General features: G+C 41.3%; 1 protein-coding gene across 4 annotated transcripts in view; it reads right to left on the reverse strand.

Annotated features, from left to right (window-relative positions):
• The window catches only part of NUP153 (nucleoporin 153), a 75,387-nt gene that overhangs the window by 7,155 nt on the left and 41,962 nt on the right, over nt 1-26,270 (reverse strand). For all 4 annotated transcript variants that reach the window (XM_045085062.1, XM_045085063.1, XM_045085061.1 and 1 more), the window contains 8 exons: nt 20,522-20,659; nt 19,474-19,572; nt 18,364-18,454; nt 12,973-13,098; nt 10,260-10,883; nt 7,058-7,252; nt 3,200-4,084; nt 448-804 (listed from right to left, as the gene is read on the reverse strand). In XM_045085062.1, coding sequence (XP_044940997.1) covers nt 448-804; nt 3,200-4,084; nt 7,058-7,252; nt 10,260-10,883; nt 12,973-13,098; nt 18,364-18,454; nt 19,474-19,572; nt 20,522-20,659 — 2,515 coding nt within the window. The remainder of the gene's footprint in view (nt 1-447; nt 805-3,199; nt 4,085-7,057; nt 7,253-10,259; nt 10,884-12,972; nt 13,099-18,363; nt 18,455-19,473; nt 19,573-20,521; nt 20,660-26,270) is intronic.

Consider the following 26,270-nt stretch of genomic DNA (forward strand, 5'->3'; position numbering starts at 1 on the left):
GTGGCTGACGAGCCAGTGTCCCCACCTACGCAGCCACATTTTTTGTCAGGCAGAGAGAGCGATCGAGGACAAGCGATCTCTCGCCCGACTACCTAACCCGCAGCAGAGGCCACCAGCGCTGTCCCACGTACGTGCTACCAACCGCGGGCTCACGCCGAATGAGAGAGTCCCCAGTTTCTGGTTACTCAACCACCCAACGTTTCAAAAAGAACACCTGGAAAATCTAAAGCGGACACTCACACTAGAAAGCTCCCCGCCACGAGTTCATGATATTAAACCGAACCACCAAATGGACGTGATTCCAGGCAGCGAACGTGTGACAGCACGCTGGGGGCAGCCGGCCTAGCGGCACCTGTCACTTCTCAGGTCCCCGCTAGTTACCTGCCGGGAGAGGACAGTCCCAGCCCGTCCGGCTGCAACACATCCACTTTCCTCGCGTCACCGTACCTGCAGAGCTGGATGTGGTCGTGGCTCCGAAACTGAAGCCGGAGCTGGCGGTGCTGTGGCTGCTGGCTCCCGGCCCAAAGACGAACGGGGTGACGGCCGCGGCCGCGCTCGACGTGGTTGCTGGTTTGCTCTCTTGAGAAAACAGCAGCGACTGAGATGCGCCCGACTCGGCCGAGCTCCCGAAGGCAGGGCCGCTCCCAGGGTTGCCGGCCTGTCCGAATACAAAGGCAGTCCCGGGCGCGCTGGAGGCGGCGGCGGAGCTCCCGAACATGCCCCCCGCGGCGGCCGGGGCCGGCGCGCTGGACGTGGGGGCGCTGCTGTTCAAGAAGGTGAACGCCGGCTTCGCGGCCCCCGGATCTGCAGACACGGGTGACGGGACACACAAAACTCTGAGGACACGGAACCACAGAAAGGCACTTCTTCCTACCGTGCAGTCTAGCCAGTCATTGGAACACAGAACCACTAAAGTTTTTTTTATATAAATTCATCAAATGGACGTGTTATATTGAATTTTGATGTAAGCAAGTATGTCCATCTTTTCTTTTATGGCTTTTGGACTGAGTCTCAGATCAGATAACTTTCAGCATTCAGATTAGTAAGAATAAAAAATATCCCTTCAATCCCACACCCCAAACTGGAGGCTACATCTGGACACCTGTTCAGACGGCGGGAGACGGCTCTCCTCTTGATTTTGCAAGAAATGTTAGCAAGACCCTCATCTGTCCCACTGCCTCACTTACTGACCAGGCCGTCCTCACTCCCACTGCGTCACTTACTGACCAGGCCGTCCTCACTCCCTCGTTTATAACTCCCCCCTTAGGACACACTGAATTTCCAAGTACGTGTGCATTTATTCCCTCTGCAGTTACCTCTCCTAGACTGTTTTAATTCCTGTGGCTTCACGGTATGGTCTGATACGAGCGGAGCAAACCTGTCTGCATGCCTGCCCTTTTCTCCAAAATCTCTCGTGCATTCTCCGTTCCAGGTGAATTTTAAAATGAGCTTAGCTTGTCACTCTCCATCGAAATTCCTCTCAGAACTGAAACGAAGGCTTCCAGCTCTGGAAGGAATCCGTCACAGCTGACACGGCCCAGCACCAGAAGACAGTCTACAGTGCTGTCCCGGCACTGTGTGGGGACAGATGGCACGGCGCTGGGCACGGACTACCACACGCAGCCGCCCGATCGCTATGCTGCACACCTGAAACTCAGGTGACAGGTGTGTCAACCACAGTCAATTACACACAGAGCGAGAAGACACGGAGGACACTGGGAGGGACAGTGCTCTCACTCGGGAACAGGTCTGAAATAGGTCATTTGTGCAGCTATTTCTTGCTGATTTAGAGGAAAGCTACTGGTTGTATATGAGCCTGAAATCACCCACCTTCCTGAAGATTTTTTTTTTTTTTTTTAACTCTCCCAATGAGGTCTCAGTTCCAATACTGTCTCTGTACAGGCCAGCCGCGATATGGTATGGGTGTTAGTATAATTTACAGAAAGTGGAGCATGCTGGCTCACTTTCAAGTTCATTAATGGGAGACTGAGAGTCTGTTTCAGTGGAAAAAGTACAGTGATACCACGATTACATCTAATTAGACCTAATCGTGTTTTTACTCCTTTCCAAATTGTATATAATGGAGTATTTACTTTCTTTTTCTTTTTTGGAGGGTGTTTTGAATGTCCAGACAATGGACTTAAAAAAAAAAAAAATCCACTAATTTCCTTTTTTTTTTCCAAAGTAAATTTTTCATTCGTGTTTCCAGTGTATGTTCAGAAGTGTTCACAGGCATTCTATTTTTTTGCCTGTCTGAAAACATCTCTATTTTGCCCTTCAGCTAGATATAAAATTGTAAGATCAAGACCATTTTCACTTTTAGGACGCTGCTCTACTGTTTCAAGCACATGGTCTTACAAATTCAAAGTCTGATGGCAAAGAGCTTTCCTCTCTCTGAAAGCATTCAAAATTTTGGCTTTAGTGTCCTACAACCTCACTGGTCCTGGCTAATGAGTGGGCCGTTTTCATTTTTAAGGAGAGGTTTTCTCTGCACAAAGGAAATGTTCTTCTGTCACTGCTTTCATACTTCTTCCGTCCTGTTCTCATCTGCTAAGCACCCCTTCTGCAACGGCACTTGTGGGCTGGCTGGACCCAGTCTCTCTGCACATCTGTGAAACTGAGTTCTGTGAAATCCTAGTTCACTAATCCATCATCTAAGGTTTTTCTGCTGCTCAGCCCACAGAAGGATTTCATTTCACCAAGCACGTTTTCTGAAAGTTTTTAAAATACTCTTTCATTTTTCCTTCAGGATACTAGTTTTCATAATCCCCTGTTTAGAGACAAATTATATTTGTTGTCTATGCTCCTTAAATGCCTGATGACAACTCGTTAACTGTATTTGTGAATGAAGGCCTGTACATAAAGAGTGAGTTAGAAATATTTCATGAGCTTACGAAGGCAGGCCTAGGCTCCTGAATAGGAAGCCAGTCCCAACTGTCAAAGCTCAAACAGAAGGGAGGAGCGTGGACAGACGTGCAACCCTGCGGGCTTACCATCACAGCTGTAGATAACCTCTTCACCTCTTGGGGTATGGAGCAGTGAAAACTGAAAATCCTATGCTCCTTTCCAGAGAGCTGTTCCTGGTCTCGCTCAGCTCTGTTCAGTGTAAACCACTCCCTGACCTGCTGCATTTGTCCAGAGATCAGAGACGCCTTGTTATTTAAAAAAAAAAAAAAAAAAAAACAAGTTTAATACTTACCAGCCGTAGTATTGGTTGGCGTTCCAAATGTGAAAGCGGCCTTTGTTGGCTGTTCCGATTCCTTCTCAGCTGGTTTCGCCACGCTGAAACTAAAGGTGGACTTTGAAGAACTCTCCTCTTTGGTCTGCTCTGAATTTCCAAAGGAAAACACTGATGGACACTTTGGCTCTTCACTGTCAGCTTTCTTCCCAAACACCAGAGAAGTGGAAGTGACCTGTTCCTGCTGCTTCTCTTCTGTCCTTCCCGGCGCGAACAACGAGGCAGACGGCGGAGGGGCGGGCTCTATGCTGCCAAACGTGAACCCTCCTTTGGCGGCAGGCGTTTCTTCTTTTTTGGCTTCTGACGTCTTACACGTGAAAGGAGCCACGGAAACACTCTTGGTTTCTAGGGTTCCAAAGCTGAAGCTGCTCTTGCTCTCAGCGGCCACTGCGGTGTTGGCAGCAGCAGGGGTGGGGTTAATAACACCGGGACCAAAGCTGAAGCCCGCAGACGAAGACTTAGGTAGTTCCTCTTTCTTCTCCTGCGGCCCGAGATTAGACGCGCCGAACTGAAATGGAGCTAACGAAGCCGTGGTACTTGCGCCCGAAGGAAGTCCAAACTTAAAATCGTTCTCACTCTTACTGTCTTTTTTAGCTTCCTCAGGTTTAGTTTCAGACGAAACTCCAAATTTAAAATCTCCTAATGGCTTAGGAAATTTAAAGCCTTCACTCACGGAGTTTGGAGACTCAGAATCTGAGGACACTCCGATTTTGAAGCCTCCCTGATCTCCAAACTTAAAATTTCCAGTGCTTGTTAAGGTCTGAGAAGGTCCAGAAGAGGATGATGGGATACCAAATTTGAAGGATGAGGCTGCTGGGTTTGAAGATGAGGAAGATGTGCCAAAGCCTTCAAAATATAAAACACAAGTCACTGAGTTAACGCTATCCTCGCAAACAAAATGTCCCCCTGAAAAACAAACGAATACCTCCGGAGGAGCACCGGGGTGGCTTCAGTTGGTTAAGCGTCTGCCTTCAGCTCAGGTCATGATCCCAGGGTCCTGAGATCGAGCCCTGCATTGGGCTCCCTCCTCAGAGGGGGTTTGTCTCTCCTTCTCCCTCTGCTCGTGCGTGCCCACTATCTAATACAGAAATAAAATCTTTAAAAAAAAAAAAAGGACTAACTCTGGAAAGGCCTCCTTTGAAGAGTGAAAGGCAGTGAACACGACGCAGCAGCCCCATGTTCGGCAAGAGAATTCCATCTCGCTCCTCCCAAGTACACGGACACGCCACCTTTCATCCGTGACACCGGCAGGGATCCAACAAACCTGGTAAGGCAGTGTTGGTGAGGAGTCGAGGAGGAACAGACACTTTCTACAGGACAGGTGGATGGGTAAATTAGCACACAATCCATGGAAGGCAACTGTATTTACTAGAAATTACAAACACATGTATCCTTTGACCCAACGATTCTACAGCTAAGTATTTATTTATTCTGTAAAGAAAGGCAGATTGATGCATGCAGCACGTCACTTGGATACATCTGGAGTCTTGAAGCTTCACTACCCTACACGCTCCTAAGAATGGACCTTGAGAGCTTGCCTGGAGGTTCTAGCAGGGGAGCGCAGCTGCTCTACATACACGCTTGAGTTGAGAAGGGCCCTCCTCTATCTGGGAAGGTCGTCCTCTGACCAGAGCACGCAACTTTGGGACGGAGGTACGTGGAGCCGTAGGGAGGAAGGGAGCCCCAGCCAGCCAGATCAGGGGAAGCCACCCCGGTGATCAATGGGGTGACAGCACAGCCAGATCACCTTCACATCCTAGCTCTTTATTTTATTCCCCCTAAGTCTTTATTTTTAAAGATAAACTCACAGACATGCAAAATATCATATGCAATCCCAGGCAGTTGTGAACGAAGAGCAAAGATGTGTCCAAGCTAATCCAGGATAAAATCAAGGGGGCAGAAAGACAGTATGGTACACAACATTTTCTAACAAAATAGAGGAAATAAGAACACACAGAATAAGAGTATATTTGCTTATCATGTGTTATGAAGAAACTCTGGAAGAATTCTGAGGACCTAACCACCAGTTATTCCCTCTGGTGGGTGAGAAGGATGGAAAATGAACCAACGGGGACAAAAGACAGACTTTTCACTAGGAATCCTGTTATAGCCAGAGTTTGACATCTTGTGAATAAATTCGTTATCAATCAAACATTAAAAAGAAGTTCAACCTCAGAACACCAGAAGACCTGCATAAGCAGAAGCAAACTATTTGTTTGCTTACCATGTTGACAAGACCAAAGTCTTGGTTTCATAATGCTTTTCTGTAGCTTAGAAACTAGAAATGAACAGGAATCACTGGCGTGCCAAGATATTTATCCATCAACCCGGCTTACCCACGTATAGAGACAAAGCCCTCTTATCTTCAAATCTCCCTTTAATGATGACCCATTTCTTTCTTTCGCTAAGAAACTTACCTTAAAAATTATCAAAATCTGAGAAGCAAGCAGCATTCCACATGGTCTGTAAATACCTCAAGTGATATTAGACGGAAAGCTAAAACTTGAGGTGCTAAAGACAATAATTAACTCGTTCTCACTTCTGCCTCAAAGGCACAGACTTGAAGGTTTGATGATTATAGCACAACAGGGAGAGGGCACGGAAAGAGGACCACGAGGTTCACAGCTATACAACAACCTCAAGTGGACTGGAAAATAGTGACCTAAAACACCCAAATGCAGAGTCTGGGGTTTTATTTATTTGATCTATTTGAGAGATAGCGAGTAGGGGTGGGGCAGACAAAGAGAAAGAAAGAAAGAGGGAGAGACACTCAGTTTCAAGCAAACTCCACACTGACTGTGGAGCCCAACACTGGGCTCGATCTCACGACCCTGAGCGAAACCAAGAGTCAGATCAACTGAGCCACCCAGGCGCCCCCCAAAGGCAGTGTTTTTCAAACCAGCTGCGTCGCTTTAGCCATGTAATTAATTTGGTGGGTTGCAACCAGCATTTTTCTTCTAAAATGAAAAAGAATGGAAATAGGGTAACTTAAACAAACTAAAGAGTAAGTATTGGTTTGTGACACTTTTCAATCAATCATACAAATATGCTATACATGTGGTGGGTCACAATGTAAAAGCGTCCTGCTTGGTTTCCAGTCAAGAGTCTGGAAGTCATTAGTCCAAGATACGGGTACAAGCTGATTAAACTTGGCATTCTTTCTTTAATGCCCTCATGTTCTCGCCTTTGAGGCCCTCTCCCTTACTGGTAACAATCTTTCTCAACTCTTCCTGACTGCTATTTCAGATCTAAAATTTCTGCTCTTTCCCAGCTTTATCAACCTTTTTACTGAAATGTATCTCATATGAAATATTAAGTCACAAAGGATAATAAAGACTTGAAAATGTGGCCTTCGGCGGCAGTTCAGCATAAATTGTTTTTAGAGGCTCTTCCTTTGTATTTACAAAACAAAATTATTAAGAGACTCCTTTCTCTGGAACATTCTCTGGGAAACCAAAGCCCAAGTCCAGATTACTTGGTTCTCAGGGTGTAAATCCCCAGAATCAGTAAACTCATCTAAATCCCAAAGGGCTGTTAACAGTTAGAAACAAGTATCTGCAATTCTCAGTTAGAAACAAGTATCTGCAATTCTCTCAGACTCAACACAAGATAGAATAGTCAGTCCCTTAACAGTTGCAGGGAATAAATAAATAAATAAATAAAGCAAAACAAACAAACAAACAAACAAACCAAAACAAACCCTCACTGCTGACCAGGCAGTCACCCAGCTTTACAGTAACTCAGATGTGAGACTGAAGTTATCTGCAAATATTTCACTTTAAAATGGCAGTACAAGGAGGCACTGCACCGATGCCTTACCTTTAAACTCAGATTTTGTGCCTGGCTTTGCACTTTCGCACGCCACACATTTAGTAGCATCTGCTTTATTCTGTACCAGGCACACTTCACAGTCCCAGCTGCCCTCGGGTTTCTTGAACTTGTCTAACCCCAAGCAGCTTCCAGAAGACAGAGAGGTGGGGACAGTGCTGCTACTTGAAGCAGGTACCGAACTTCCTAAAAAACAGTAAGGAAACAAATTCTAATTCACATTATGTCAATATCTTAAGATACCACTAAGTCTAAATGTTCAATTAGTGTAAAGTGCCAGAAATATAGACTTTACACTGTTAAAAACAATATAGACATATCAGAATTCTTTTAATCTTACAAACAAGCAGCTCACACTCACCTTGCCCAGTGATGAGCTCTCTTAACCCGAGTTTTGAATAATCATGGTTTAAAAAAAAAAAAAAATAACACGTGCTCAGTAATCAGAGACTGAAAGACTAAAATGTCCTTAAGAATCTTTATCAAATCTCTTCGAACAGCATAGCATTTTGAAATCTTAGATATAAATTCTAGGCAATAGTCTAACACATAAAATACATAGCCACAGACCGCATCAACTGCACGATTTCAAAACCCAGGTCTCTGCCTTTGAAATTTTTACACAGAAGTTCATGCATTGGTTAGAACCTAGCTATTTAACATTTATTAAGTACCATAATATACCACAGTTCTAAGGACATGGGGATGAATGAAATGCCGCTTAACTTCTCAAAGTGCTAACGGTCTACAAGGGGAAAAGTACAACATAATGCGTAGTAGCACCATCACCAAGATGGAAAGTGATGAGTGAAGAAAGAGCTGACTAAGGAGCAGGAGAAGAACGGATTCGCAGAGGGGTCATTTAAATCTTCAGCAGAACTGGCAAGTCCGTGGGGAGCAGAGGGGGCACGGGAAGGATGGCCCCGCGAAGCCGTCGTGAAGCAAGTGTGTGATGAGGGGAGTCACTGACTCCTGCGTCTCCACCTGCTGTCCTGTCACCTCTCCCAGGCACCTGGCGTCTGTTCTACCATTAGGTTCTCCTCCATCTTGCCACGAAAACTGCTCCCCGAGGTTGCATCGTCGGTCCACCGTCCTCAAAAGTCTCATGAGCAACGAAGCAGTACCTGCAGTCGCAGCTCTGTGGTCTCCTTCCCGGGGGCAGTGCCCCCGGCCAGCTGGGCAGCACGGCTAGAAGCGTCTTCCTGTTTCTCCTGTTTCCTTCACCTTTTCTGAGCCTCCTACTGCTCCCCCGAGTCAAGCAGCCCTCAGCTCTTGCTTGAGTAACGGTCTTCTTACTGCAACCTCTGCTCTTGTTCCCCAAGGTTCATTCTTCTAAGAAGCAACCAGTGCCATGTAGTTTTGGGATTTCCTCCTCTCTGGTTCCTCCTCTAGAAGATTAACTGTTCCAGGGGCACCTGAGTAGCTCAGTGGGTTAAGCCTCTGCCTTCAGCTCAGGTCATGATCCCAGGGTCCTGGGATCGAGCCCCGCATCGGGCTCTCTGCTTGGCAGGGAGCCAGAACCCCCACCCCCTGCCCCGCCTGCCTCTCTGCCTACTTCTGCTCTCTGTGTCAAATAAATAAAATCTTAATAAATAAATAAAGATTAACTGTTCCAAAATTTCGTTCCTGCCACCCCCTTAAGTTAAGAGTTCCGTTTCGAGCCATCTTCTCTATTCCCACCAACCCCTCAGTTTATGTAGCCTCTACTCCCATGCCTTCTTGGAAAACTATAACCTAATGACTCCCAAATCTGTATTTCCAGCCTGGAGCGCCCATTCTAGGATATCCAAAGTCCTCACATTATTTGTCAACTTCACAGCTTCAACTTCACAACTTCAAAACCCACAGGGCTTCAACTGTACATTATCTGACATCCTGGTTTGACTCCATTAGTATCCGTCGCCGTTACCTTTGCCCACACGTACTACTGATACAACAATCTCATCTGTCCTCCGGTATCCCTCCAACTTTTGTTGTCTTCAGATCTACCCTCCAAAAAGCCACCAAGAAATCTGTCAAACACACAACTTTAACTGTATCACTCCTCTGCTTAAAATGATGGCTCATCATTTACAGGATGAAGCTGGGATTTCTTTAATAAATGTACGAGCTTCCTTTATCCATAGCTGACATTACTTTTACTTCCTAACATTACTTTTACTTCCTAACTCAGTTTTATTCTCCTAATCAACTCAGAATTAATTCTGGTTTCTTGTTTGATCAAAGACTTGCCCTTTTTCTCTTTTTCCCCTTTAGGGGAGGAGGAGGAATGACAGATGGAAAAGAAAAGTTATTTCAGAATGAAGACTCTGAAATCTTATTCTTGTGGAGATGTGCAGTGAGAATGAGAATTATGGCTCACTCCTTATGTTCAGACATAGGGTAGAGGCTAACAAATAAAGAACTTCCCGTTGCAGACCTAAAACTTCATATCCATGAATAATGCAATAAAAAGGAAAGCATAATTCCCAGGGCATCCATAAAAGGTTTTACTTAGTATCCAGGTTGCCATATACCTAGACCAAACAATTCTATAACATTATTACAAAAACAGCAAGAAGTCATTTCCAGTTGTGAATCTCAGTAACTTCTTCAAATTTGAACAGAGACACGGGAAAAACTCAGACCTGACTCCTTTTTTCTCACTGCCAGGTTAGAATTTTTTTCATTCATGATTCAGTAATTTGCTCTCACTGCAATCTCTCTGGCAGAGAACAGAGGTACAGGTATCACCATTAACAGCCAGCCTCTCATAAAGTGATACTGACTACCTTCTGTGAAAACTTCTCTGGAAATGACCAATTGCCATCCTCACTTCTAAGAGGGAAAGAGATGAAGTGCTATTTCGTTCTGGAGAACAGTCTGAGAAAGGCTGAAGGCTGCCCCTTCTAAGATCTTTCAGCATCTGTACTAGTCAACTTCGAAAATGACCGTGACGAGCAGGAAGGTTCTGATACAAACGGATGCAAAGAAAGCGTCTAAGCACGTACTGGGCTGGTTAACACACCGCCCCGGAAAGACGCAGATCCAGCCCCAGGCAAGTCACTGTACCTCAGGACGGCTCAGAGAAATGAAGGTGGACGAGGAAAGGCTCAACCAGCCGCATTACACGGAGGTGGCTGTTAGCACACAATGAATTTAAATGTCCTACTCAAACAATGAATAAAATTTTCCCAAAGAGCCACACACGTACCTGGTTTCTCAGACACACAGGACACACATTTACTGTCTTCGCCATTATTAAAAACACAGCATACTGGACACTCCCAAGAGCCCACGGGCCTTTTAAACTGCTCAGCAAACCCTAGGGGGGCAGTGGTCACAGTGCACGTGGCAGAGGCGGCAGCCGTAGTCGCAGTCACCGCGCTCTCCGGAGCCGTGGGCAGCGTAAGGACTCGCTTCACACCGGTCCCGGGCTTCGGGGTTTCACAGGCCACGCATTTTATCGCCTCAGGTTTATTCTGCACTAGGCAGGTATCACAATCCCAAGTGCCTGCTGCCGGTTTAAATTTGTCTCCGAACCCCGTCCCTGAGGAGGGAAGAGCTGATCTGTCACTTTTATTCGGTGTTCCAATTCCAGTTTGTTTCGCAGTCTCTTTGGGCGGCAGCTTTGCAGCCTGACAGGCGATGCACTTGCTGTCTGTAAGTTTGTTCTGGAGTAGACAAGTATCGCACTGCCACGACGGTCCAGCTTTTAAATTTTCCCCAAACCCGATGCCACTAGAAGAAAAGCTACTTATTGCTGGTCTTGTATAAACAACTGGGCTTGTGGTAGGAGGCTGAGCAGCAAGAGAATCTGTCTTCGGTGATGCGAAACCTATAATGAGGGAAAGAGGAAAGTGTAAGCAAAAAAAAAAACCAAAACAAAACCAATGAACAAAAAACCAAACCATCTGGTAAGGTCTAGAACTACAGAAAGGAAGACCCAGTCTACCCTCGTGGAGGATGAGCTCATGCTACTCAAAGACGCCCGTGGAACGTTACCAAATCCTAATTCAAATAAATTGCCTCACATAGTTCTCCAATATAATCACAGAACCTTTCCCATTGTAAGTATACCTTTTCCGTAACCAATGAATGAACTCAGACAATTAAGTTATTCACACAGAACCATGGAGTAACAGGAGTTGAGAAAGTCTTGGTACTACCAAAACTGCTGTCATCGAATTGAATCGATTCATTCCAGCTTTACTCATGGGAATGACCTTCCAATCCTTTACTTTGGACCCATTACCCTTTGTTGTACATGTACCAACAAACCCAGTGACCTGTTTTTCCAGCTTTTAACACAAAAGGAAAATAAAATTGGAGGGTAAGAGGATACAGAAGACTGTTTAGAGATTTTCTAAGGCTACGATTAATCCAACCTCGAGCTAGTTTTAGCAAAAAGGCAAACATACTTTAGTTACTCCCAGTGGTCTAAAATGTACCATCTTGTTAATGATTAATCTGAGTCACTAAGTTTGGTGCGATTTTAACAGTAACCATCTTAAGGTGTTATAGATTTCCTTTCCTTCCTCTTTCTCAGGTTTTCCTAATTTCCCTCACAGAACATAGGACTCCTCCAAATCTTGCTAAAGAAAACTGAAAGGGAGGAGGGCTGGGCACCCTGAATGCAGAGCAGAAGCTACATGAGGACGGACTGTAGGAATGCGCCGCCGCTCTACCACCCCTCAGCTGCTGCTAGCCCAGGCGCTCTGCAGCTCTCCCCAACTGTGCCACATCGTCTAAGTCACCAGGACTCCTGAAGGCAGTACCCTCATCTCTAAAAATGACAAAGCCAGACCAAAAAAACCTAATCCTCCTAAATCTTGCTGTGGAAGCCAACCTTATCTGCAAATTCTTATTCAATTAGACATGTTTATCTGCTCAGTAAATCCAAATTCTCTCTGAGCAACCACATCATGTTATAAACATGTTTACATCTCTATAGCAGACATCATAATCGCAGTCGTAGCTGTCCTGATTCCCAAACTGAAAACTTACTGAGGATTTCTAGTCACTGCCTTCAAGTTATTTCTATGAGCTCTCGAATTTCTTTTCAAGTGAGCACAGTCCCTTACATATACCTATGTTGGGATCAGCAAATGTTTTCTTTCTTTCATTGCCCAGAAAGAACTAGGCAATGATCTGAGAACGAGGCAATTCAACATTACCATCAGAGAAAGATATGCCCAGGTGTATAATCAGGTTTATTTACTTTTTCCCCTCATATTGATCTATCGCTACTAAAAGGCAATTCATTTTCTCCTTCTACACTTCCCTCTTCTTCTCCTGCTATACTTGCCTCCTAAGAGATCTGAATTCTAGGGCGCCTGGGTATCTCAGTGGGTTAAAGCCTCTGCCTTCGGCTCAGGTCATGATCCCAGGTCCCTGGGATCGAGCTCCGAATCAGGTTCTCTGCTCAGCAGAGAGCCTGCTTCCTCCTCTCTCTCTGCCTGCCTCTCTGCCTACTTGTGATCTCTCTCTCTGTCAAATAAATAAATAAAATTAAAAAAAAAAAAAAGAGAGAGAGATCTGAATTCTAAAGGAGAGTTTCTAAGATACTTACTTTAAAAGACTTACATCTGGGGCGCCTGGGTGGCTCAGTTGGTTAAGCAACTGCCTTCAGCTCAGGTCATGATCCCAAAGTACCGGGATCAAGTCCTGCATTGGGTTCCCAGCTTCTCCCTCTGACTTCTCCCCTCTCATGCTCTGTCTCCCTCTCTCAAATAAATAAATAAATCTTTTAAAAAAATAAATAAATAAAAGACTTACATCTGACTATGACTACTTTCAAGTCAATCTCCTATCAAACTAGCCATAATTTTTTAAACACCTAAAGCATACCCTAGACGGCATTAAAATAAGACCACAAATTTGTACTTAAGATTTTAGAGTATTTTCAAAGGCAGCTGTTAACTTACCGGGGCTTTTGAGAACATCTAGGACACTTCCCTCTTTCAGGGTTTTTGCAGGTCTAAAAGGGCCCTCACAATCTTCATCTGGCTTCTTCTTACAGCTTGTACTATTCACTGCACCGATATCTTGAGCTGCAATTTTTTTAAATGTAAAAGACATTATGCTAAGAAAAAGCACTGGATTGAGTTAAATGTATTAAAAAGATCCTTCAAAGCCAATTTGGACCAACTGCTAAAGTATCATGAAAAAGTCACTGCAATGAATAAATTTACTTAAAATTTAAGGGTTAACCATTATAAGACAGTAGAGACAGTATATCCCATTCTATACTCTGGGTATTTTTCTCCCCCAAAAGGGCAGAAAGTATAAACTGTACATAAGATCATCCCTCACCCAGGGAACTAAAAGGTAATCAAGAAAACCGCACTGACACGCTGAAAAAGAGACGGCAGCGGGAGCAAGCTCAGAAACTGCATGAAATGTGTTTCTGATTACACAACAATTTACAAGATTAATCAAAAAACCTTAACAATAAATTCCCAAACTGAGCCAGTTCTTTCATCTCTAGAAATTCATCCTATGATTCAAAGTATCCTTCAGTTTTCCGGCGCCCGGGGGGCTCAGTCAGTTAAGCATCTGCCTTCAGCTCAGGTCATGATCTCAGGGTCCCAGGATCCAGTCCTATACTGGCCTCCCCATTCAACAGGGAGTCTGCTTCTCCCTCTGCTCCTGCTCACTCTCGCAAATAAATAAATAAATAAAATCTTTAAAAAGAAAAAAAGAAAGGATCCTTCAGTTTTCATATTGAAAACCTGGATAACAGATGCTAACTGTCTGAGAACATCAATCACAGAACAGTGATCACAGAGCAGCAGGGTGCCATGCTGTGTGGCCACAAAAATCATTCTTAAATGCAGTTATAGGTAAAGACTATAAAGTCCAAAAGACTTTGAATGATACATCAAAAGACTAATAGTGGCTGATAGTGATGACTGACTTTTATTGCTGATTCTTTTTAGGTTTCCTAAACTTTCCAAAATAAACATATTCTTATACTTAAAATAAGAAATCTGTGACGATACTGGCTTTGTGGTTCTATTTCTAAGGAAGAAAGTTTTACAAATGAAGTATGTGTGGGATTGTTTCAGTACAACTAATAGGTGTGTTTCCAGGCAGGACAGGGAGGAATGAGAGAAAAGAGAAACAAGACGGTTATAAAATGCTAGGTGCCAAAGCTGGGTAAAGAGTACATGGGAATTCAGTCTACTACTTCTGAAAATGTTTGAAATTTTTCATAAAAAAATATAAATAACCAGGTTTCTCATAAGCATTTGCCAATTTAAAAGGAGTGGATCAAGTAGTTTCAAAAAATCCTACCACATGTCATAAAACAAAAATTAACCCAAAATGGAATCAATGATCTAAATGTGAGAACTAAAACAATAAAACTCTTAAGATGAAAACCAAGAAGGTATTTTCAGGACAATGGATTTGGCAATGAATTCTTAGATGCGCCATAAAAAGCATAAGCAAAGAAAAAAACTGACCACCACCACATTAAAACCTTTGTGGAGGACATTATCAAAAAAGTGAAAAGACAATCTACTTAATGGGATAAGTTATTTGCAAATCATGTATCTGATAAGGATCCAATATCCAGACTATATAAAAATGGTTACATCTTAGCAACAGAAAGGTAAACCAACTTAGAAATGGGGAAAGGACTTGAATAGACATTTCTCCCAAGAGGATAAAGGACCAAGAAAAGCACATGAAAATATGCTTGACACCATTAGTCATTAGAGAAATGCAAATCAAAACCACAACGGAAGTATCACTTCAAATTGGCTAAGGATGGGTATGAACAAATGAAAAAGCAGCACAGTGAGAATGTGGAGAAATCCGAAGCCTCATACACTGCTAGGAGGAGTGTAAAAGGAGTCAGAGGCTGAGAAAAACAGCATCGTGGTTCCTCAAAAAATTACACATAGAACTACCATTTGGGTATATATCCCAGAGCACGAAAACCAGCATTCAAACATACAAGTGCGTACGAATATTCACACTAGCGCTATGTACAACAGCCAAAAGCTGCAAATAGCCCAAATATCCATCAATGGATGAAGAGAAAACTATAGTATATCCAGACAACGAATATAGTTCAGCCACAAAAGGAGTGAAGTACTGGGGCGCCTGGCTGGCTCAGTCAGGAGAGCATGTGACTCAAACTCAGTATCATGAGTTTAAGCCCCACACTGGGTATGGAACCCACTTAAAGAAGCAAATAAATAAATAATAAATTCTAAAAACACATAAAAAAGGAAAAAAAAAGGAGCGAAGTCCTGATACATACTGTCATACACATAAACCCTGAAAACAGTAAGTAAAAGAAGCTAGACACAAAAAGTCGTATTATAGGACTCCAGAATGGGCACATACAACGAAACAAAACAGCGACTGGCAGTGGAGAGATCGGAAGGGCTGTTTAGCAGGTACAGGTCTCTTCTGTGGGAGCAGGGATAAAACTATTTGGAACGAGACAGACTGCAGTGACTCGCTGCACACAGCCAGTGTACTAAACACAACTGAGTCTGTTCCCTTTAAAAGGATTCATTTTACCTTATCTCAATTTCACCTCAGGAACAAAAAAAATATACAACAAAACATTGTGCCTACCTCATAACTGTGTCAAAACAAAACATATGCAGGCACCTGAGTGAAAGCAGTAAGCCGCTGCCTTCAGCTCAAGTTATGATCCCAGGGTCCTGGGATTGAGCCCCGCATTGGGCTCCCTGCTCAGCGGGAAGCCTGCTTCTCCCTCTCCACCCTGCTTGTAGTCTCTGCTGCTCTCTCTCTAATAAATAAAATATTAAAAAAAAAAAAAAAAAAAGGCAGGGGAGGGTTAAACAAAACATATGCTTGTAGCACTTAGTCACAGTCTATCCTCCTTTAGAATCAAAACTGACATGCTGGGGCGCCTGGGTGGCTCAGTGGGTTAAGCCACTGCCTTTGGCTCAGGTCATGATCTCAGGGTCCTGGGATCGAGTCCCGAATCAGGCTCTCTGCTCGGCAGGGAGCCTGCTTCCCTCTCTCTCTCTCTCTCTCTGCCTGCCTCTCCATCTACTTGTGATTTCTCTCTGTCAATAAATAAATCCTTAAAAAAAAAAAAAAAACTGACATGCTTTTAGTAACTTAAGGCAATTTTAAAGATACCCTGCAGTGTACTCAAATTGATTGGAAAAATCAGCTCCTGCCACAAAGTAATTAATCATGACTTACACATTTTCAATCAGCTTCTTAATGAGAGAAGTGGTGAGAATCACTCTCAATTCTAGGATGCCACTCCTAAAAAATGCCCTAAAAATCTGGATAACTCCCCCAAATGTAATGACACGAAAGTTGTTTTAACAAATTCCTGCTCATCCAGTTACCATTAGTATCGCATTAATAAAAACTGGCATAAAAAATTAACCAGGCAGGATAATGGTAATTTGCAAAAGTTTATTCCTCAATGAATTCTTAGTAACATTAAAGAAAAAAATCTTGTGGTAGAAAGTACACCTGAAATGTGCTTGTTACTTCTTTCTCTTACACAAGGCTGTTTTAATCAATAAAACACAGGACTGCAACATACAAATCCCTATGCTGTGCCACTCTCACTATCTTTACTCTTATCTTCCAGCTCCACCAAAGCTAGAACATCCAGCTTCTATGTCCTAGCTCTTTCGCTTTGTTGATTTTTTTACTCTATCCTTTGAGGGAGGATCTAGTTTGTTTTAATTCTAAAACTATGAGATTAAAAAAAAAACAAAAACAAAAAACAAAAAACAACTGAGAGAGTCAAATAAACACTTCTGGATAGGGCAAAAGAACTTAACTGGTATTTCAGCCTATAAAACCCCACTCCCAACCATGCCCCCCCTGCAATGGGCACTGCTGTCAGTCCATGACACCCAGCTCACCCCATTCATTTATTTATTTATTTTTTAAAAGATTTTATTTATTTACTTGACAGAGATCATAAGTAGGCACAGAGCTGAAACAGAGAGGAAGAAGCAGGCTCCCCGCCGAGCAGAGAGCCCGATGCAGGACTCGATCCCAGGACCTTGGGATCATGACCTGAGCTGAAGGCAGAGGCCCAACCCACTGAGCCACCCAGGTGCCCTGAGCTCACCCCATTTAAAATCACTCAATGTCTTCCTACTACATTCAGATTAAATTCCAATTCCTTAGTGTAAATTCAAGAATTTTTATAGTTTAAAGCTATTTTTTAACTGCATGACAAATTACCTACAGATTTCAAAGACCATCATGCTTTTTTCTCTAATTCCTACACCCACGCATTTGCTGTCATCTCTTGAGTAAAATGCCCTTGCTTAAAAATTCTTGACCTGAGTATCTTTAGCCCAGATGATTCCCCACTTCCTAAACAGCAAACACTTGCAAGGAAAACCACCACTACCGCAACAAAAGGCTAGGATTTAATTTTCTGATGACTCATTTCTTTCCCTCAATTACACCCATTCCTTGAAATTATGAATCACTATCGGCACAGGCCGGCATAACCCTTAACACATTAAAAATGTTTGTGAACTGAACACTAAACCTAGAGATAGAATCTACTGCCAATTATACTTCACCTCAATAACAATGCAGACAACTCTTCAATTTCTTAATACTTCATTTATACTAAACTATCACCTTATTTTAATTAAACAAAGACAATGAATATATGTGCTGACATAAAAATCCCTGTAACATTTCCATTTAGTGAGCTAAGTATTTCTGAAAATAGAGACTAAAAATATTGTCAAGGTTTGGTATTAGCTCCTGTTTGCTTTTTACAGCTAACTTCATTCAAATTAAACCATTTATAAGAATTGCTAAAGATTGGGGCGCCTGGGTGGCTCAGTGGGTTAAGCCGCTGCCTTCGGCTCAGGTCATGATCTCAGGGTCCTGAGATTGAGTCCCGCATCGGGCTCTGCTCAGCGGGGAGCCTGCTTCCTTCTCTCTCTCTCTGCCTGCCTCTCAGTGTACTTGTAATTTCTCTCTGTCAAATAAATAAATAAAATCTTAAAAAAAAAAAAAAAAAAAAAAAAGAATTGCTAAAGATGAAGCGCCTGGGTGGCTCAGTGGTTAAGGCCTCTGCCTTCAGCTCAGGTCATGATCCCAGGGTCCAGGGATCGAGCCTCACATCGGGCTCTCTGCTCAGCAGGGAGCCTGCCTCCTCCTCTCTCTCTGCCTGCCTCTCTGCCTACCTCTCTGCCTACTTGTGATCTGTCAAATAAATAAAAATCTAAAAAAAAAAAAAAATTGCTAAAGATTAAAGAATTTAAAATACTAATGTAATGTAATGCAACTATTTTTACATAAAAACTTAAGAAATTCTTACTTACCTGAACTACTACTTGTAATTGATTCTGAAATACTACTAGAGCCAGAAAGTTCTGTTGTTTTTGCAACAGGCACACTGAATATAAATCCAAACTGTAAAGAAGAAAACATATCCTTTAAGAGTCTATTTAGTTTTAAATGAATATCAAGTAGCTTCTTCTTATCCCAAGTCAAAACAACAACAACAACACTGAATTTCATGTATTCCAGGTTTTCATATTTTACAATCTCTAAAATTGAGATGCTTCTTAGGATGAATGGTATGTTCTATCAAACAGCATTTTTCATTTCTTAGGCATTTTTTTTTCCTTCAAAGCAGTACATAAAATAATTATGTGCTCCTAAAGCTCATTTCTGGATTTCTAAATACCATTTTCTAATAAAAAGCAGGAGACTTTATGGACAATGGAACAGGTCACAGGCATGCGACAGGCAAATTTACACAATGATCTGGAACATCCAGCTGTGACAGAAAATGAGAGCATAGTGAAAAAGAGAAGGCAACATGTAAAAATGATATGCATGCCAAAGATGTATGAGGCAACTCAAACATTAAACTTATTATCTCCCCAAAATATTTAACTACAAAGAAACAAACAAATATATACTCTGAGGCACAAAAACCCAAAACTTCTCCAGATTAAAGGCAATTCAAGAAACAGGTTTACCAAATGCAATCGCAATTTAGTTGATTAGGTCCTGATCTTAATTGGATGTAGGCCCAAGAGAAACAAAATAGTAATTAAAGGACAGTATAGGACAATGGGGGAAAATCTGAATATGGCCTACGTTGTTGTTATTCTATCATCTTAACTGTAATGGATATGATAACTGTACTGCAGGTATGCAGAGGAATGTCCTTTTTCTTAGGGGACATATGGAAGAGCTGTAAGGGTGTCAAGAGGTTTGTATCTTAACCTTCAAATGGTCATGAGAAAACATATATGCTGATGTGTATATATAGGTAGTGGAAAATAAATAGGTGTTCATTCAAGTTCTCTGTACCCTGATTTTTTTTTTAAGTTTAAAGAAAAACGGTGTTATTTCTTACCCCAATGGCATCTCGGTTTTGATAAAAAATAAATATGAAACATTCCTTGCTTGCTACTTACAGATGATGGAGGTAGTAGATCTGCCTCAGTAGATTTTACAATTGGAGATGAAAATCGAAACAAGGGGCTGCCAGTGCTGTTTGGAGAGGTCATTTGTACCTGGTTTTCCAAATTATTAAAATACAAAAAGCTTTTTATTTTTTAGAGAAATTGACAACAAAATAACTGTAAATTAATTATTTTAAAGAACCCCAAAACAACTTCCTTTTAGATTTAAAAATCACTTGTTAAGGGGTGCCTGGCTGGCTCAGTCAGTAGAGCAAGCAAATCTTGATCTTGGGGTTCTGAGTTCTAGCCCTATGTTGGCCATAGAGATTACTTTAAAATAAAATCTTCTAAAAAAATGAATAAAAATAAAAATTAATTGTTGGGGCGCCTGGGTGGCTCAGTGGGTTAAGCTGCTGCCTTCGGCTCAGGTCATGATCTCAGGGTCCTGGGATCGAGTCCCACATCGGGCTCTCTGCTTAGCAGGGAGCCTGCTTCCCTCTCTTTCTCTCTGCCTGCCTCTCCATCTACTTGCGATTTCTGTCAAATAAATAAATAAAATCTTAAAAAAAAAAAATCAATTGTTAAAATTTCTGAAAAATAAACTGTAACTGCTAGAAAATCTGGCTTCTCCTTGGGAAAGGAATATACTCTATCTCAGAAATGAGTACCTGCCTAAGGAAAAAAAAACATCTATAAGAATACTTTCAGAAAAAAAAGCCAAGGCAAAAGCATGAAACATTTCAGGAGCAGTTAATCCTACCAGAGAAATAAAAACAATAACCTCATTCTTACCCCCCAAAATAGCATCTTAATTGAAAACAGTGTTTGGAAACAAACTTAAAATCATCAGTCTCTAAGGCATGAAATCAGAATTAAAAAACACTCCATTATAATGTATCCTTTTATAACATACATTTAAAAAAGCAAAGCATCGTTTCCATTTTTCTCTTCTTAGTCTGAGTTATTAATTTCCAGAGTGGGAACTTAACATTGCTTTTAACAGAATATTAAATTTTTTTAAAGAACAAAAATCACCTCTACTTGTATAATGGTTCTGTACCTTGTTTGTTAATGATTGTGAAGGACTAATGGGTGATGGAGAGGACGTTGTGATCACAGAGGAACTAAAATTGAAGGTAGGCAGTGAAGAACTGGTGATGGGTAGAGAGATTTTCGGCAATACTGGTACTTCCATTTCCTAAAATACAACAGATTTCATAATGATAGATTTCAACTTTCATGTCAGTGTTCTATCCCTACTTATTTTCAGGAAGAACTGCTATAGTTACAGGTAAACTGGGAATGGGGTGAAGGTAGAACCATATATGGTTACCAGTGTGGGCTCCTGAATCAAAAGAATTGAAAAGATCTGAATCCCAGCTGTGCTACCAGATATGGTGGCTTTGTAAACCTAACTGCCCTCAGTACCAATTTCCTGATGGCTCAAACTGAGAAAAAAAGCAAAACAAAAACCACACACATACACAAAAAACCACATAGTTGTAGTATTAATTTAAAACATAAAGTTATATATGGGCTCAGGAGAGAGAATAAACATTTAATAAACATCAGTACTGGTGAGTTTGGTGAAATGCCTTGGGTTTTTTACTCCAATACAATAAAGACCACCCCAAATCTCAAACAACCCAGGTTAAGGGCAAACAAAGAGAGCTCTGCTTTTGCTAATGGTGGAATAGTTTGTTATCTGACCAATGACCTGACATTTTAAATGACCTGACAATTTTTGAATCTGAACAGAATAAAAAGAAACAACCATGTGGAAACACTGGAGGGCAACCAGAAGCAGCAGGAACTATAGAGATAAAAAAAACACTTGGAAGAAGAGGGGGGCACTGAGTGAGTTTCCTGCACTGTGAATTGGTGCCACTGCATAGTTGAAATTCTGAGAGAAAAGCAAATCTGTTCATGGAGGAATTAGAGGACGGAGTAAGTGACCATAGATAGAGAAAATGAGGGAGAAATGCAGCAATGAGGAGCAGATAAATCTGCATGTAAATTGTCCAAATTTCTAGCAGACGTGTAAGTTGCTCGCATGTAAGGCACACACCAAGCAGCCAACTGAGACTGAAGAGTTCCAGCTGCCACCCATCACAACTGGGAGAGAGTGTGACTTGAAGAAAGTTCCTGCTGGCTAAAACTATCTGAATATTTCAAATGGATGTCTTTTACAGTACATCAATCACACCTCTGTAAAGTCAAGCCCTCCTCTCCCCAAAGGAATAATAAAGATGCCTTCAGATAAAAGAAAACTAAGATAATCTATTGCCATAAAACCTGTTCTACAAGTTCTCCAGGGTGAAGGGATAGGATACCAAATAGATCTCAAGTTTCTGGAAGAAATGAACGGTATGTGAGCAAACACAAAAAACTTGTATTCCTCTTAATCTCTTGAAAATACATATAACCAAAGAAAGTGAAAATTAGATGCTGTGAGTTTATAGCCTATCTAATTTTAATACAGATGACAACAAGTATAATCTAAAATACCAAAGAAGAGGGGAGGCAAATCAAACTATGTAAAGTTGCAAGATTCCTAAATATGAAAGGAAGTGGTACAGTATGAACACAAAGCAGAATGTGAAAGTTAAGGACATAATATAATCTCAAAAGGAACCACTACGTAACATGAAGAGGTAAAGATCAAAGTAACTAAAATATAATTCTAACAAATAGTCAACTAACCAAAAGGACAGCTTTCAAAAGGAACAAAAGACAAATGGGAAAACCAGAGAAAAATGGGAGACATAATCCAACCATATAAATAATGACATTATAAATATTCCAAGGTGCCTGGGTGGCTCAGTGGGTTGGGGCCTCTGCTTTCGGCTCGGGTTGTGATCCCGGGCTCCTGGGATCAAGCCCCACATCGGGCTCTCTGCTCAGCAGGGAGCCTGCTCCCCGCACCCCCCGCCCCCTCTCTCCCTCTGCCTCTCTGCCTACTTATGATCTCTGTTTAAAACAAAAAAAAAGGCAAAAAAAATACATAAAAGGCAAGATACCCATATATCATTTTCAAGAAACTCACTTAAAAAGATATAGGTTAAAAGCAAATGGATGGAAAAAGATAACAACCTACAATTCATAAGCTTAAGAAGTCTTATTCTACTAACAGAGTGGCTGGCTATAGTAATACCAGATATAGGAGATTTTCTAGACAAAGAATACTTGCACAGTCTTTTCTTTCTTTTTTTAAGAACATTTAGTAATATTAAGAGGAAACTGAGGAACCACAACACGTAAGGCACACACTTTAACGAGGGCTTCAAAACATGTAAAGTAAAAATGGACATAACAGGAAAAGACAAGTTCACCAAATGGAAGTGGACAATTTTAACTCCTATCTCAACAACTTGATAGACTAAAACAACACACCCCACACGCTGAAAAAACCTTCAGCAAAGACAAAGAAGATCTAAGAAATACCATCAGTCATCGGACACCTTATAAAACACTGTACCCGAAAACCTAAAATACAGGCTTCAAGGTTCATCAAGCAGACCATATGCTGGGCTACAAAACAAGTGTCAATACATTTGAAAACATTAATATCACAGCTAAACCCAGTTCTAAATAACCCACAGATCATATAATAAATCAAAAAGGAAATCAGAAAGATGCATAAAAACACTACTATAAGTCCTTTAGAAGAAAACATAGAATTACTTTGCGGCCTGGAGATAGACAAAGGTTTCTTAGGACAGAAAGAACAGTAAAAATAAGGCGGCACGTGGCTGGCTCAGCGGGAGAACATGGAACTCTTAATCTCAGGGTTGTGAGTTTGAGCCCCACATTGGAGGTAGAGATAACTTAAAAATAAAATCTTTAAAAAATGATTTTTTTTAAAAAGGATAAATTCAGAACACCTGCTAATCAAAAGATACTGTTAAAAAAGTGAATATGCAAGCCAGACTGAGAGAAAATATAAGACATGTATCTGACAAAGTATTTGGATCCAAATTTATAAAGAACTCCCACAACTCAGTAAGAAAACCCAATTTTTAAAAGGGCAAAAGACCTGAAGACACCTAATAAAGGAATGGTAATAAGCATACAGCCCATAAGCACATAAACTAGAATACAACATTATTGCATCAGGGAAATGCAAATTAAAATTACAACGAAACAGCACCATATACAAAGCAAAATGGATAATATTAAAAAGATGACAACTTAATAAGGATGACAAGTGAAAGAAATGTTCACACATTGTTGGGGAGAGTGTAAAATATTATTCATCTTGGAAAATAGTCGGGCAGTTTCAAGTTAAACACATATTGGGGGGAGCTGGCTGGCTCAGCTGAAAAAGGATGCAACTCTTGATCTTGGGGTTCTGAGTTCAAGCTCCACGTTGGGCTTGGGGATTACTTAAACAAATAAACCTTTTTATAAAAAAGTGAAACACGTATCATACAACCTAGCACCTCCACTTTTAGGTTATTTACCCCAAGAAAAATACACACAGGTCTAAAAAACCCTATAAGAATGTTCACAGCAGCTTTATTCATAACAGCCAGGCACAAAAGCACACACACACTGGACAACTGTATTGATACGAAGTTCCAGAACAAGCAACACCAACACAGGACAGAAAAAATGAGAGGAGTGATTGCCTCTGGAGTAGGAGATGAGTACTGACTGGGAAGGAGCACGAGTCAAGTGTGACACTTTGAAAAGGGTTAGGGTTAATGAATTGTAAAAATTCATTAAATGGTATACCTACGAATTTAACATTTTACTACATAGAAATTTTTGCTAAATTACAAAACAACAGATATTTGACTGTAGTCTGTGCTGAAGTATTTGGGGTATATATCAAAATCGGGAGAGGGGAGCAGAAGCAAACAAAGACACATTTGGCTCTTTCCATAGGGAAGTTTCATCTGATCTTCCTTTTAGAGCCATACAACACCTGGGCACATCAACTGAATAGCCTGTGTCTTACTTATGCCAACTCATCACGTCACAGACTTGGCTATACTGGTTCTTGATATCATCGACCTAGAACAAATTCTAAATTTGATTCCTATTCACCAACATTTTGACTCAGTTGATCAGAAGTGGGGCCCCCAAGTCTACAAGACAGTTAAAAATTATAATTAGATGCTTCCAGGTACTTCAAGTTGAACACAACAATCACCAAATATGTGACTTACTATGTATTACCTTTGTAGTATCTTTACACGGGTTATCTCCCATAAGGAAGTTTCTACTGGGAGATGTATGGTCTAAGCTCATATAGCATTAAATGGCACACATCCCATAGACACAAACTCAATCTACTTATTTTTCTTATCCCCATTTTACAGATAAGCTGATGTACAAAAGAATTAATCTGACCAACATCATTCACAGTCAGTCAGTAGCAGGCCTGTACCTGACATGACGATATTAAGCAATTAAATCTCCGCAGCTCAGCAGTATTACATACTCATTGCTCTGTATCAATAAGCTTTTTCATTATAAAAATCAAACCGGTATCACAGTAGAGGCAAAATGCCAAAATGTTCAGTGACTAACACACAACCCTTACACATTTTGAGATCTAACAAGAAATGAGAGCAAAACCGTACTTCTACTATCTCATAATGCAAAATGGGTTATTTACAATATAAAGTTCTGTTTAACCTGGTTGTTGAAGTGAATCAAAATGTACCAGCACTCTGTTACATACCAAACTAAAATTAGCATAGTTTGTTTACACTCCACTAAAAATAAAATTTCTTTCATTTGACCTATCCCAAAAGCCCATTAAAATAGTCATAAAAAATGAGTGTTCCATCCTTAATCAAAAGTTCCTATTAACTCTGAATTAAGAACAACTAGTGGTCTAAACATATTCGTTATCTGAAACAAAACCAGCACTGAAAACAAAGTAAAAAGCATCCACCCCAAACCCCTTCTACCTAGATTAAAAAAACACAGGGTGGGCAGAAATTTGGGGCAGCCACCCATTGGTACCTCTTTCCTCAGAAACGTGGAGACTAACTCCAATGTAGAACAGATCCAGAACTAGGGACAGGAGTTGGGTGAGGCATCCTGGGATGCAAAGTTGGCAGTTGGCAGTTGGCCGGAATGGAGAGGGGGCAGAGAAGGGGGAGGTGATAAAGGTCTGCAGGGTTAGACTTTCATAAAGCTCCTCACAGTATACCAAGTAACAAGAGTAAAAGTAAATCAATAAATTTTCATCCCCCTCCCAACATCTTGATATAGCAAAGTCACATAAACACACACCTGTAAGACAGCCAAAACCGAACTACAGATAGCTACCTGAACTTCAGCTAAAGATCGTGGGAATATATTCTTAAAAAGTTGAAACTGAACAGAAATAAGCAAAATTCACAAATCTGTTATCTGGCAAACACCAAACCAAGATGTTTTCCTCATCAAGGATAAACTTTAGAAAGCTAGAAACACAAATTCTACTGAGAAATATAAAAGCTCATGTAAAGAACAGGATATATAATGAGCTATATTATCCTCGGATACTAATTTCCTTATGTACATAAAGCAAGACAACCCATTTCTTAAAGGTAAGTTTACATAAAGAGCTTCAATTAAAAGAAAATCAGTTAAGAAAGCTACAAATTTTGTTATACTGTGTCATTAATGGCCTTCAATACTTTTGCTCTCAAAATAAGAGAATACATTAATACATTCCTTCCCTTCACAACACTCCAGCAGGAGAGCAACACGTAGAACCCCTAGACCAGTCCAGGAGCCGAGCCCCCAGCATAATGCCATATACCGTGAGACAGCCCGGGGGCAGAAAGTCCAAGTGACCAAAGCAG

This window comes from Mustela putorius, unplaced genomic scaffold, assembly GCF_011764305.1.
Source record: "Mustela putorius furo isolate JIRA1106 unplaced genomic scaffold, ASM1176430v1.1 tig00000831_pilon_pilon_pilon, whole genome shotgun sequence".
Lineage (NCBI taxonomy): Eukaryota > Metazoa > Chordata > Mammalia > Carnivora > Mustelidae > Mustela > Mustela putorius.